The following is a 14799-nucleotide window of genomic DNA, read 5'->3' on the forward strand; positions in this document are numbered from 1 at the left end:
GCCAAATTTTATATTCAGTGTCCCGACTGGCAAACATGCCGTATGCCTTCTTGGCCACCTTATCCACTATGTTGCCACTTTCAGGGGATTGTGAATCTGTACACCTAGATCCAACTATATTTGTATGCCTCCCTCTTGCATTAGATCTTCTAAAATGAATGACCTTGCATTTGTCTGGATTAAACTCTGCATTTCTCCATCCAAAGCTCCATATCTATATCCTGCTGTATCCTCTGGAAATTCCCCTCATTATATTTGGCTCCCATAATCTGTGTATAGTCCACAAACTTAACAAAGAGATAACCACCTTCTCCTCCAAATCAGTTACATGTTACAAACAACAGGTCCCAACACTGATCTCTGCAGAACACCATTGGTCACAGATCTCCAATCTGAAAACCACCTTTCCACCGCTAATTTGACTGTCAATTCTGTATCCATCTTACCAGCTCACTGAGATCCCATGTGACTTCACCTTTTTGTATCAGCCTGCCATGCCAAAGGCCTTGCTAAAGTCCAAATAAACAATATCTTCTGCCCTGCCCTCAATCACCTTTGCACTTCCTGAAAAAGCTCAATCAAATGAAAGACACAACTGTTATGCAGTTGAAGGCGTGTACTGTACCTTTAAGAGAGAGCGAATGCTGTTCTGAACTGAGAGCATTGGTATGACTGGATGGCAGTCTCAGAATGTACTGGAAAATTGTAAGTATGTAACATTTGGCTCTGAAATGGATACCTGAGTTGGTTGCTATTTTGACAACAATTCAAATTTAACCAATCAGTTTAAATTATGTCCTAGGATACTAAAATTCAATCAAGTTTGAATTTATTATTTTGCCAACATTGAACCAAAGAGACAATCCGATGTTGGGGATATAAAAATGCAGGCATTTTGAAAATTGGAGAGACAGCAACTGCTATCGAGAGAGATCCAAAAAATTAGAAAACACTCTCTATCAAAGGTACCATTTCATATGAAACATATTCACAGTAAAAAGAAAGAAAACGACCCAAGAGATCCTCAGTTTGAAGCAGATAGATACCGAAGACGACAGCCGCTGTGTGGTTTTGAAATTAAGTTGATGTAATTTTAATAAGCATCTTATTGGAAGAGCTTATTGTTATAGAGTTGGAAGCAGATAATAAGCAGTTAAGAGGAAGGAGGGCTTAGAGTTGTATGAATAGTTGTTGTTTAATGTTCACTTTTAGAGTTTAAGAATAAATTGATACTTTTTTTAAAATAGTGGAACTTGGGAGTTCTCTATCACTCATATTTTAACAGATTACAAGGCAAGATGAGCTTTTCTGGGTGTTTGGTTTAATTAACAAAAGGATTCACTGTCGTGTTGTAACACAACCTTCCTTGCACAAAGCCATACTGCCTATCCTTATAAGTCCATAATTTTCCAAATGTGAGCAAATCTTATCCCTGAGAATCTTCAACAGTTTCCCTTTTACCAATGTAAGGTTCACCAGCTTATAATTTCCTGTGTTACCCCTGTTGCCATTCTTTATCAAAGGATCAACATTGGCTATTTTCCAGTCCTCTGGGACCTCTCCTGTGACTAAAAAGAGTACTAAGATTTTGTACAAGGCCCCAGCAATTTCATCACCAGCTTCCCTCAGCATTCCTGGAGAGATGCCATCAGGTGTCATAGATGTAATAGAATCCCTACAGTGTAGAAACAGGCCCTTTGGCCCAACAAGTCCACACCGACCCTCGGAAGAGTAACCCACCCAGACCCATTCCCTTACCACTCTACATTTACCTCAGACTAATGCACCTAACTTACACATTCCTGAACACTATGGGCAATTTAGCATAGCCAATTCACCTAACTTGCACATCTTTGGATTGTGGGAAGAAAATGGAGCACCTGGAGGAAACATATGCAGACACTGGAAGAATGTGCAAACTCCACACTGTCGCCTGAGGCTGGAATCGAACCTGGGTCCCTGGCAACAGCTGTGAGGCAACGATGCTAACCACTGAGCCACCGTCCATCCATCCTGGGGACTTGTCTACCTTAATGGTTTTCAAAATACCTAATACCACCTCCTTTTTTTTAAATCTTGACATACCTTTCCCAACACTCACTATCCACTATGTCCTTCTCTTTTGTGAATACTGATATAAAGTATTCCTCTTGCTCTGTGCTTAAATTCTGTCCTTTGTCCTTGAGTGGCCCTACCCTGACACTTCCTGACCCTTTTAGCCCTCCAAATTTCCCACTTTTGAGTTCTTCCCTGCTCTCTTTTAATCTTTGCGGGCTCTGTCTTCAGTATCCTAAATCTTATGTATGCCTCCTTTTCTCTTTTTAACTAAGCTCTCAATTTCCTCTGTCATCCAAGGTTCCCAAATCTTGCCATCCTTATCATTCAGTTTCGCAGGAAGTTGTTATTCCTGAACTCAAATCAACTGGCCTTAAAAGTTCGACATAACAGATGTAGATTTACTCTCAAACAGATGCTCCAATCTACATTCCAAGCCTTATATAGTCGTAATTACCTTCCCGCAGTTTAATACTTTCACCCGAGAACTACTCTCAACCGTTTCCGTAATTCCAGGTCTAGTATGGCCCCTCAACTATTTGGACAGGTTACATATTGTTTCAAAACCTGACCTGTACACACTTAACAAATTTCCCACTATCCAAGCGCTTGGCGCTAAACTTGTCCCAATCAGTGTACGGGAAGTTAAAATTATACCCATCACAACAACCCTGATATCTCAACAGTATTCCAGAGATCTACCCAAATGGCCTCACTGGGTGAACCTTCCAAGGTATCCTCCCTCCGTACAGCTGTGATATTCTCATTGTCAATAATGCAACACCCCCTTCCCCAATACCCTTTTAGTCCCTTGCTATCTTACTCAAAATATTTAAATCCTGGAATGTTAAGATGCCAGTCTTGTTCTTTTTTCAAACAAGTCTCTGTAATAGCTACAACATAATAGTTAACCATGGTGTAAGTTCATCTGCCAGAATAGTCATACTTCTTGCATTGAAACAAATGTATCTCAGACCACCATTTTTGCATGAAATAACTGCACAGAGGCCGGTTTCTCTTTATTTACACATAGAGGGTCCTGGACACTAATCCAGCTTCCTAATAGCAAGCTCTAAGTAAACAGAACCTCTGACATTCCTATTTATAGGGCATTCAGATTAACAGCCCCAATCAGGAATCTCATCCTAGGAAGCCCATCTAGCTGATCTTGTAGCAGTCACTACATTCCTCCTCCTCTGTGTCCAAACACATAGGCTAATTTCCTTTTGTAGCTCGTCCTGTGGCATTTGCAGCACTGGGTCAGGGTCCTCCAATTCTGTCTCTGATGTGGGAGGCACGTAATGTAGCTTGCCTCTTGCACCCAAAAGAAATTCATTCTCCTCTTCAGGTGGCAAAAAGTGTTGAGGCAGTGACATCTGCCTTGATTCCAAAGTATCTTCAATGCTAGATGGAGAGGTAGAACTCATGGATTCTGGAACATTTGGAAAGGCAGTCAAGGAGCCGGCACATTTTACTCCTGCACGGTTTGTGAATTTGCAGCTTTCATATGATCCATGTGCTTTCTTAGGACTGTCACAACTACCCGAACTTTATATGTCACTAGGTTGCGCAGTATGGTGCTGGAAAAGAACAACAAGTCAGACAGCATCTGAGGAGCAGGAGAATCGATGTTTCAGGCATAAGCCCTTTATCAGGAATGGGGATGGGGTGGGAAGAAGGGACTGAGAGATAAGTAGGGGAGTGGGGCTAGGGGAAGGTAGCTGGGAAGACACTGGGTAAATGGAAGTGGGGGGGTGATGATAAATCAAAGGGGAGGGTGGAGTGGATAGGTGGGAAGGAAGATGGTCAGGTAGGACAGTTCAAGAGGGCAGTGCCGAGTTGGAGGATTGGATCTGGGATGAGGTGGGGAGAGGGGAGATGAGGAAACTGGCGAAATTGACATTGATGCCGTGTGATTGGAGAGTCCCAAGAGGGAAGACGAAGCGTTCTTCTTCCAGACATCGGGTGGCTCTGATTTGATGGTGGAGGAGGATTTGCATATCCTTGGCAAAGTAGGAGGTGGTGTTCCCCACCTTTTCCTCTGCGGCATTGGTGACTCTATCAGCGCCACCTTGTGCTCCCATGAGGAGGCTGAACACTTCATCAACCTTTTGAACACCTTCCACCTTGACATCCAGTTCACCTGGACTATCTCAAACACCTTTCATCCCTTCCCAGACCTCTCCATCTCCAGCGACCGACTCAACACGGACATCTACTTCAAACCCACTGACTTCCACAGCTACCTGGACGACACCTCTTCCCACCCTGTCTCCTGAAAAAATGCTATCACTTACTCCCAATTTCTCTACCTCCATAGTATCTGCCCCCAGGAGGAACAGTTCTATTCCAGGACATCCCATATGGCCTTCTATTTAAACGGCCACTATTTCCCTTCTCACGTGATCAACAATGCCCTCCAGTACATCTCCACTTCCCGCACCTCCGCCCTTGAACTCCACCCCTCCCAACCGCATCGAGGATTGAACCCCTCTGGTCCTCACCTTCCACCCCAATAATCTCTGGATACAATGCATTATCCTCTACCATTTCCACCACCTACAATCAGACACCACCACCAGACCTATATTTCCCTCTCCACCTCTATCAGCATTCTGCAGAGACCCATGTTCTCTGCGATTCCCTTGTTAGGTCCATGCTCCCCATCAACTCACTCTCCACTCCCGGCACCTTCCTTTGCCATCGCCATGCACCCACATGTCTCCCATCACCTCCATCCAGGGCCCCAAAGGATCATTCCACATCTGGCAGGGATTTTCCTGCACATCCAAATACCTCCATCTACTATGCTCTCAATGTGGTTTCCTCTACATTGGGCAGACAGGACGCCAACTCATGGAATGTTTCAGGTAACATCTCTGGGACATGCACCAAACAACTCCACCACCCTGTGGCCGAACACTTCAACTCCCCCTTCTATTCTGCGAATGACATGCAAGTTCTGGGCTGCCTCCACCGCCAAATCCATGCCACTTGATGGCTGGAGGAAGAACGCCTCCTTTTCTGCCTTGGAACCTTCTAACCACATGTCATCAATGTTGATTTCACCTGTTTCCTCAACTCCCCTCTCTCCACCTCTTTCCTGAAGAAGGGCTCATGCCCGAAATGTCGATTCTCCTGTTCCTTGGATGCTGCCTGACCTGCTGTGCTTTTCCAGCAACACATTTTCAGCTCTCTCCACCTCATCCCAGATCCACCTGTCCCATCTTCCTTCCCACCCATCCGCTCCACCCCTCTGACCTATCACAATCACCCCCCACCTGCATCTACCTATCGCCTTCCCAGCTATCTGCCCCACAGACCCACCCCTCCTAATTATCTCTAAACCCCCACCCCCTAATTCCTGATGAAGGTCTTATGCCTGAAAAGTTGATTCTCCTGCTCCTCGGATGCTGCCTGACATGCTGTGCTCTTCCAGTGCCACACTTTTCTCTCTGATCTCTAGCATGATCAGTCCTCACTTTCTCTTTTATATGTCACTGGATTTGATCTTGTGTCAATCATGCATCTTACCCATGCAGGGCCATTCCCGTGATTTCTACACCAAACTTCGATCCCTGAAGTAAACTATCTCTCTCGTTAGGCAGAGTCTTGTGTCTGGTATTGGTACTCCTTATGCCATTTCACCTAGCCCAAGGTCTGGGAAGATCAAATTTAATCTGCTGTGGAGTCTTTTCCCCAGTATCAACTCTGCTGGAGCTGACCCTGTAGTTGCATGAGGAGTGGTCCTATAATCAAGTGAAAACAGGGACAATTTGATATCCAGTGAAGCTGTAGGCTGTTTCTTTACACTTGCCTTCAAAGTTTGGACTGCTCTTTCTGCCAGACCATTGGATGGTGGATGGTATGGAGCTGTCCTTAGGTGACAAATACAATGTAACTTTTGAAAATATTTAAATTCCCTGCTAGTAAATGATGGTCCATATCTGTCTGGGAGTCTATGTATTGCAGAAGATGTGTGCAGTTTTTCTATCATCATCCCCTTGTTTGACAAATGAACTATACACAGTCATTTTGAGCGGGCAACGACAATAATTAAGAACATTGAGTCTGTGAAAGAACCTGTACAGTCAATGTGTAACTGAGTTCAGGCTTTCCCCAACCTTTCCCACGAATGTGGGGATTCTGCTGGGATAACTTTTGTTCTTGTTAGCACTCTGGGCATTATCCTTTAAATAAAGGGTATATTTAAATAAAGCTCTGAGTGAACAGAATCTCTCGCACTTCTGTTTATTTTTTTTCTTTCTTTTTTTTCTTTTCTTTTTTTTCTTCTTTTAAAAAAAATTTAGCCTAACTGCGGTAATGCTTATTTTTTCCCCAGCACCCATGGTGTGTGTGTGCAGGTGTGAAACACAGTGAAAGACACAAAGTGCACGAATCTTTATTCAATTGCCACCACCAGGAAAATAGGAAAACACCCAAGTGGCCAGTGACAGGCACTGCCCTTCTCATCAAAGGGCAATGCTGTGTGATCAAAACAGTGAAGGGGAGGGTAGGGACTAAATCAAAATAGAGTTGGAGGGAGAAATAATGCACTCCACTCCCTGCGGCCACTCCTGTTTATTTATTTATTTATTTTTCTTTTATTTTCTTATTTTTCCCCAGCACCCATGGTGTGTGTGTGTAGGTGCGAGACACAGTGAAAGACACAAAGTGCACGAATCTTTATTCAATTGCCACCACCAGGAAGATATGAAAAACACCCGAGTGGCCAGTGACAAGCACTGCCCTTCACATCAAAGGGCAATGCTGTGTGATCAAAACAGTGAAGGGGAGGGTAGGGACTAAATCAAAATAGAGTTGGAGGGAGAAATGATGCACTCCACTCCCTGCGGCCACTCCTGTTTATTCCTGTCAGACAGAGCTCCCTGATTGGACCAGATTAAGAGCTCTAATTGGGAACTGATATTCCATGAGGTCCACCTGACTGACCTTGTTGCAATCACTACACTGCCATGTTAAATAACCTCTTAGTATCTGTTTTTCCTCTTTGTCTTATTGGCTTTAGTCTCTGACTCCTCCTTGGTCAATTTACTTGCTGACTTACTGCTGACCTCCTTTCCCACGACCCGCCACACCACCCCAAGTGGCACTAGCAAATCTCCCTTCAAGCATATCAGTGCTCCTTCAGTTTAGGTGGAACTCATCTTTCTTATACAGGTCCCACCTGCCCCAGAAGACACCCTAATGATCCACATTCCTGAACCCCTCCCTCATACGCCATTTCTTTAGCTGCATATTTAACTTGCACTGTCTTCTTATTCCTAACCTTACTGGCACAAGGCACAGGAAGTACTCCAAAGATTATAATGCTCGAGGTCCTGCCTATCAACTTCCTACCTAACACTCTGAACCCCTGTCACAGGACCTCTTCTCTATTTTTGTCTATGTCGTTAACACCATTATGGACCACAACCTCTACTGCTAATCCTCATCCATCAGAATATATTGTGCCATATTGTGAATATATTGGACGAAAGTCTAGATCAATCGCTGCTTCACCTGGAAGATACGTTTACGGCCTTGGATAGTTAGGAGGGAGAAAGTGAACCACCAGATATTACACCTTCTGCGATTGCATGGGAAGATGCCTTGCGGTGTAGGGAGGTGTTGGGAATGGAGGAACCAAGGTATCCTGGAAGAAATGGTGCCTCTGGAAGGATGACAGAGGTGGTGAGATGATTATGTGTCTAGTGGTAGCATTCTATTGGAGGTGGTTGAAATGGCAGCTACTGTTTCTTCAGGTGTGGCGGGATGGTGAGTGAGGTTGAGGGAGACTCTGCCTGTGTGAGAGGAAAGGGAGGGTGAGGGCTGAAGTACAGGAGATGAATCAGACATGGCTGGGGGCCCTGTCAACCACATGAGTGAGGAACTTTGAATTGAGGAAGAAGGTGAACATTTGGGAAGCCCCTTCATGAAATTGGCATATTGGAACAGACGTGATGGAGACAGAGGAATTGGGAGAATGAAAAGAGTCTTTACAGGAAGCAGGGTGTGAAGATGTATAGTTAAAGTACTGTGGGATGTGGTGAACTTGCAAAGGATGTTGGTGGTTAGCTTATCCCCAGAACTCGAAACAGAGATGTTGAGGAAGGAAAAGGAGGAGTCAGATATTCTCCTGTTCCTTGGATGCTGCCTGGCCTGCTGTGTTTTTCCAGCACCACATTTTTCAACTCTGGTACTCCAGCATCTGCAGTCCTCACTTTCTCCCAGGTGAAGGTGAAAGCAGGATGAAAATTAGAAGCAACATTGTTGAACTTTTCCAATTCTGGATGAGAGAGAGAAGCAGCACTGATGATGTCATCAATGTACCAGAGAAAAAGATGCAGACGGAAAGGAGTATACCAATCCTTTCCTTGTTATAAGCATTTCTGAAGAAGGGTCACTGGACCTGAAATCTTAACTCTGCTTTGTCTCCACAGATGCTGCCTGACCTGCTGAGTTTTTCCATCAATTCTCGAAATGAAATACATGTTGAGAGGGGAATGGCCACAAGGGAAAACCCAATGTTAGCCCATGCTTGCCCATGCTTACTGATCTTTCTGGTGATCATCTGACTCTTATCTGTCTGTGTAGCCCTTACTGGTGATGCTAAATGTGCTATCCACAACATTCTCAGCCTCATGGATATTCCATAATAAGACCATCTGTGGTTCCAGGCACACTATGTGGCAAATCAGGAGTCGCAATTGAACACACCTCCTGCTTATGTAGTCAGTATGGACACTGAAAGTGTCTCAGATTTCTCACAGATTGCAGGAGGAGCATTCCATGGGGCCTAGTTCTCCTGCCATTTTGAACCTTATCAAATCCAGGCAACAATCCATCCAGGAACTGATTACACAACTTCATCCACTAGTCACCAAACTCGGGGGTCTCCCTCCTGCTCTCTTAATATATTGCAACTAAAAAAAGTAAGTACGTTATCTCTCTCAAGACACTACTCACTCAGTCCCTAAGCCTGGTTCATGAGCAGCCAAGCCTATACCAGTGATCCCCTTCTCAGTCATTGTTACTGAACTGATGTCTCCCAGAATGTTCCTTGGTCGCTTCTCACCAGCGACCTCTACTCTGGCTAATTCTTTATTCCTGACTTCCTTTTATTGAGCTTACATTTCACCATTTGCCATTGTGGAGTTCAAACCTGTGTCCCTAGGACATTATCTTGCTGATCTGGATTACAAGTTGAGTGGCATTACGTCTACCTTCTCTTGAGTTGCAGTTGTTCTGCCATGAGACAAACAGATTAAGTGGATGCAGGACCATTGAGATGCAAAATGGAATTCAGTTTCCAGTAAGTGAGTTGGAAATGTAATGGTCAGGGAAAGGTGAGTAGTTTAAGAGGATTAATTGGGTGTGGGCACTCTAATGCTCATAATGCATATGATGCTGAAGTTTGCAGTTAGTGATCATTTATGAGATGCTTGTGCAGTGAAAAGGATGCCCACCCTGTGAGTGTGAGGTGGAAGAGGTAAGATGGTGCCACTGCTTTTGCTCGCCTAAGGTATCATTTATTTTCTTGCAGCACTGCTTGCAGTCCCTTTTGTACAAGCCAATGGCAGTGACCCACAGCACATTCAGCTCTCAGACTGATAGGCCAGATTGATGGCCACCCCATATCATTACTGGGATGAGGGTGAACTTTCCCTCAGTAACCAGCAATATCGCAAGGCATCATCAATAAACCTAAAGCCTCCTTTGAATTTCTTGGGCTTCTGGCAGTAACTGCCACAGGTTCCTGTGCAGTTTCTGGCTTAGTGCAAGTGACACAATGTTCAGCTTGCTTTTAAATATGGCACCAGAACCCTTGAGCCCAGATGATTTTGCCAGTGGTGAGAACTGCCTACTCGTTTGCTTTTTAATTTGTCTACTAACACAAGCAACATTACTCTCACTCAGATAATTAGATTTGATTACTTACAATATGGAAACAGGTCCTTCGGCCCAACAAGTCCACACTGAACCTCCGAAGTGCAACCCATCCAGACCCATTACCCTACATTTACCACTTTACCTAACACTACGGGCAATTTAGCATGGCCAATTCACCTAACCTGCACATCTTTGGACTGTGGGAGGAAACCGGAGCACCCGGAGGAAACCCACGCAGATACGGGGAGAATGTGCAAACTCCACACAGACAGTTGCCTGAGCCAGGAATTGAACCCGGGTCTCTGGTGCTGTGAAGCAGCAGTGATAACCACTGTGCCACCGTGCTGCCCAGTTGAAAGGGCCTGTTAATCAAAGTTGAAAAGCACGAGATAACTTACCCTGGCCATTGGCTGATATGATGCCACCCAAGTAGTTTGGTATCCTAGTTCGAAATGCGAATTCTTGACTGACTATCAGAATTTCATGAGGGTCTGTCAACCATTCAATATGCAATATTCTGGGAGTAGTACTGGATGATTGGAGGGAGGCGACTGTTGTTCCTCTGTTCAAAAAAGGGAATTACAGACCAGTCAGCCTTACATCTGTGATAAGCAAGGTACTGGAAAAGATTCTGAGATGGGATTTATGACAATTTGGGGAAAAACAAAATTAAAGATTGTCAGCATGGCTTTGTGAGGAGCAGGTTATGTCTCACAAGCCTTATTGAGTTATTTGAGGATGTGATGAGACAAGTTGACATAGGTCAAGAAGTGGATGTGGTGTAGATGGATTTCAGTGAGGCATTTGATAAGGTTCCCCATAGCAGGCTCATTCACAAAGTTAGGAGGTATGGGATACAGGGAAATTTGGCTGTCTGGATACAGAATTGGCTGGCTAAAAGAAGACTGCGACTGGTAGTGGATGGAAAATATTTCGCCTGGAGGTCAGTGACCAGTAATGTCCAGCAGGGATCTGTTCTTGGGCCTCTGCTCTTTGTAGTTTTTATTAATGACTTGGATGAAAAAGTGGAAGAGTGGGTTAGTAGGTTTGCTGATGACACAAAGGTCAGTGGTGTTATAGATAGTGTCAAGGGCTGTTGCAGGCTACAAGACACTGACAAGATGCAGATCTGGGCTGAGAAGTGGTAGATGGAGTTCAACCTTGATAAGTGCGAAGTGTTTCATTTTGGAAGGTTATAATGCTGAATACAGGGTTAAAGACAGGATTCTTGGCAATATGGAGGAACAGCAGGACGTTAGGGTTCATGTACATAGATCCCTCAAAGTTGCCACCCAAGTTCATACAGTTGTTAAGAAGGCTTATGGTGTTTTGGCTTTCATTCATAGGGGGATTGAGTTTAAGAGCTGCGAGGTTTTGCTGCAGCTCAAAAACCTCTGGTTAGACAACACTTGGAATGTTGTGTCCAGTTCTGGTCACCTCATTATAGGACTGATGTAGATGCTTTAGAGAGGGTGCTGAAGAGATGTACCAGGATGTTGCCTGGATTGGAGGGCTTGTCTTATGAAGAGAGGTTGAGTGAGCTCAGGTTTTTATAGAACATAGAACATTAAAGCGCAGTACAGGCCCTTCGGCCCTCGATGTTGCGCTGCCCTGTCATACTAATCTGAAGCCTATCCCACCTACACTATTCCATGTATGTCCATTTGCCTGTCCAATTATGACTTAAATGCACTTAAACTTGGCGAATCTACTACCAATGCAGGCAAAGAAACTACCTCTGACATCTGTCTTATAACCTATCTCCCCTCACTTTAAAGTTGTGTATCCTTGTGTTTGCTGTCCCCATACTTGGAAAAAGGCTCTCTCTGTCCACCCTATCTAACCCTCTGATTATCTTGTATGTCTCTATTAGGTCACCTCTCAACCATCTTTTCTCTAACAAGAACAGCCTCAAGCCCCTCAGCCTTTCCTCTTAAGACATTCCTTCCATACCAGGCAATATCCTAGTAAATCTCCTGTGCACCCTTTCCAAAGCTTCTATATCCTTCTTGTAATGCGGTGACTAGAACTGTACACAATACTCCAAGTGTGGCCGTACCAGAACTTTGTACAGCTGCAGCATAATCTCCTGGTTCCAGAATTCAGTCCCTCTGTTAATAAAGGCCAAAACACGTATGCCTTCTTAACAACCCTGTCAATCTGGGTGGCAACTTTCAGGGATCTTTTCACACTGGAGAGAAGAGGAAGTGAGGTGCCTTGATAAAGGCGTACAAGGTAATGGTAGACATAGAGTAGATAGTCAGAGACTTTTCCTCAGGGCAGAAATGACTGCCACGAAGGGTCATAATTTGAAGGTGACTGGAGGAAAGTTTAGGGGAGATGCCAGAGGTAAGTTATTTACACAGAGAGTTGTGGGTGTGTGGAATGCACTGCCACTGGTTGTAGTAGAGTCAGAAACATTTGGGACATTTAAGCGACTGCTAGTCAAGCACATGGACGGCAGTAAATTGAGGGGTGTGTAGATTAAGTTAAATGCTTGGCACAATATCATGGGCCTATACTGTGCTGAACAGGTCTATGTTCTAATATTTATTCATGTAGTTCTTTTGAAATTTTATTATTAACATGTCTTAAAGTCCTTTCCAGCAGGTAGTTTGGATCTTAAGTTCACACAATAGAGATGTTACATGTTGTGATCTTGAATCTGGCAGAATATGACAAAGATAAAATTACGTGGATTGTGACAGTACTGACCTTTAAGAGTGGTGTTCTGTGCTGCTTCTCTTGCAGAAGGGTATTGTCGCTGTGGTGGTGAAATATCTCCAGATGGGCAATTGCTAAACAGTTTTGAGTTCTCCCTGGGTATTTTTCTTTAAGACGGCAGAGTCGGCAGAGTCAGGGCTCACATGGACCCATGAAAATTTTTAATTTTGCTTTCAGTTAGTTGAGAAGTTTTCTGCTGGTTGCTGGAGCTAAAAGCTTAGGTTCTCTGCTAGAGTGAAGTCTTAGACAGCGAGGTTTCCTCTTAAAAATCAATACATGAGAATAATAACTGTGTAACTGTTTTGCTGAATTGCCTTTTTGCCGAAAGTAGTGTTTATGGGATGCTGCCTATATTGAATAGTTGATGATTAGTAGTTAAATAATGCAGTATTTTGTTAAGTATTTCTGTAGAGTAAAGGGAGGCACGGTGGCTCAGTGGTTAGCACTGTTACCTCACAGCACCAGTGTCCCAGGTTCGATTCCAGCCTCAGGCGACTGTCTGTGTGGAGTTTGCACATTCTCCCCGTGTCTGCGTGGGTTTCCTCCGGGTGCTCCGGTTTCCTCCCACAATCCAAAAATGTGCAGGTTAGGTGAATTGGCCATGCTAAATTGCCCGTGGTGTTAGGGGCAGGGGTGAATGTAGGGGAATGGGTCTGGGTGGGTTACACTTCGGCGGGTCGGTGTGGACTTGTTGGGCCAAAGGGCCTGTTTCCACACTGTAAGTAATCTAATCTAATCTAATTCTTCCTTTTGTTGTAATTTAACAGTGTTGTAAGATTAGTGGACCAATCGGATCATATCTGGAAAAACAGCAGCTTACACTTTTAAAGAAGTTATATGTAAAAGTTAGGGTCTAGGCTATCTTCATAATATACTTTTGTGGTGGGGAAGTGGTTCTGGTCTGGTCCATAACAGGATCATATTACCAAACTATTAATATTAAGTTATATGCTTCTCTTGATTGTAGATTATGGCCTTGTAAGCACACCACAGCTACACTATATGGTCTGCTGTTGGAATACCATGGAGCAGTATGGGACTGCGACGGTGGAAGGATATTACCAGAAACTTTCTCAGGCTTTTCTTGCCATAACTAAGCAGGTACTTTTATTATCAATATGAAAGGTTGACTCTTTAGAGAAAGTGTTAAAGCTAAAAGCGTTCTATCCGTTACATCTCCCATAAATGCTAAACTCTGTAGTCAACAGCTCGATTATCCTTTGGGTAACGATTATGCCGCTGCCATAAGGATTTACTACCTACAAATTGATTGATTGATTAATTATGAATTAGAACACAGGATTGAGTTTGATAACTTTTTTTTCAAGCTGACAGAGACATGAAGAGCAAATTTTTGCATGATTTCTCTTTCTGTAGTTTGACATTAACATTTCCACAATTTGTTCTTACTAACCTGAGAAGTGAGGGTTACTAGATGAAAGTTGGTTCTTAATCTGCATGAATCCTCGGAAGAATTCAACTCCTTGTTATCGGTGATTTCAGCTGACAGTGTTGTAATGTTGAGGTTGTACAGAACATTGGTGAGGCCTTAGCGAGTTTTGAGGAGATTTGTAGCTCAGGTTGAGGTTCTGGATGTAGGTTTGCTCGCTGAGCTGGAAGGTTCATGTTCAGACATTTCGTCACCATACTAGGTAACATTCTCAGTTAGCCTTCAGACGAAGCACTGCTGATGATTCCTGCTTTCTATTTATATATTTGGGTTTCGACTGGGGCAACACATCCATCCTAGGACAAGCCAAACCGAGATATGCACGAGAATTCCTAGCAGCGTGGATTTCCATCCGGAACTCGATCAACGTTTGGACTTGATTTACCACCCCCGAGATAAAGAACAGGAAATGACATCACCGTAGGAAACGACATCTCAACAGGAAATGGCATCACCAACTCAAAGACACCCAAACATATAAATAGAAAGCAGGAATCATCAGCAATGCTGCGTCCAGAGGCTCGCTGAAGATGTTACCTACTATGGTGACAAAATGTCTGAACATGAATCTTCCAGCTCAGCGAGCAAAGCTACATCCATTGGTGAAGCCTCTTCTGGCCACCCAGTTGTCTGAAGCATATTATTCGAGACGGTTCAGGTGAGATTTACAAGAATGT

At 44.0% G+C, this 14799-nt stretch overlaps 1 protein-coding gene across 4 annotated transcripts in view; it reads left to right on the plus strand.

Moving 5' to 3' along the window:
• Positions 1-14799, plus strand: part of pgm3 (phosphoglucomutase 3) — a 125451-nt gene that overhangs the window by 50468 nt on the left and 60184 nt on the right. For all 4 annotated transcript variants that reach the window (XM_072581115.1, XM_072581113.1, XM_072581114.1 and 1 more), the window contains one exon: positions 13640-13773. In XM_072581115.1, the coding sequence (XP_072437216.1) occupies positions 13640-13773 (134 nt within the window). The remainder of the gene's footprint in view (positions 1-13639; positions 13774-14799) is intronic.

This window comes from Chiloscyllium punctatum, chromosome 11 (assembly GCF_047496795.1).
Source record: "Chiloscyllium punctatum isolate Juve2018m chromosome 11, sChiPun1.3, whole genome shotgun sequence".
NCBI classification, from domain to species: Eukaryota; Metazoa; Chordata; class Chondrichthyes; order Orectolobiformes; family Hemiscylliidae; genus Chiloscyllium; species Chiloscyllium punctatum.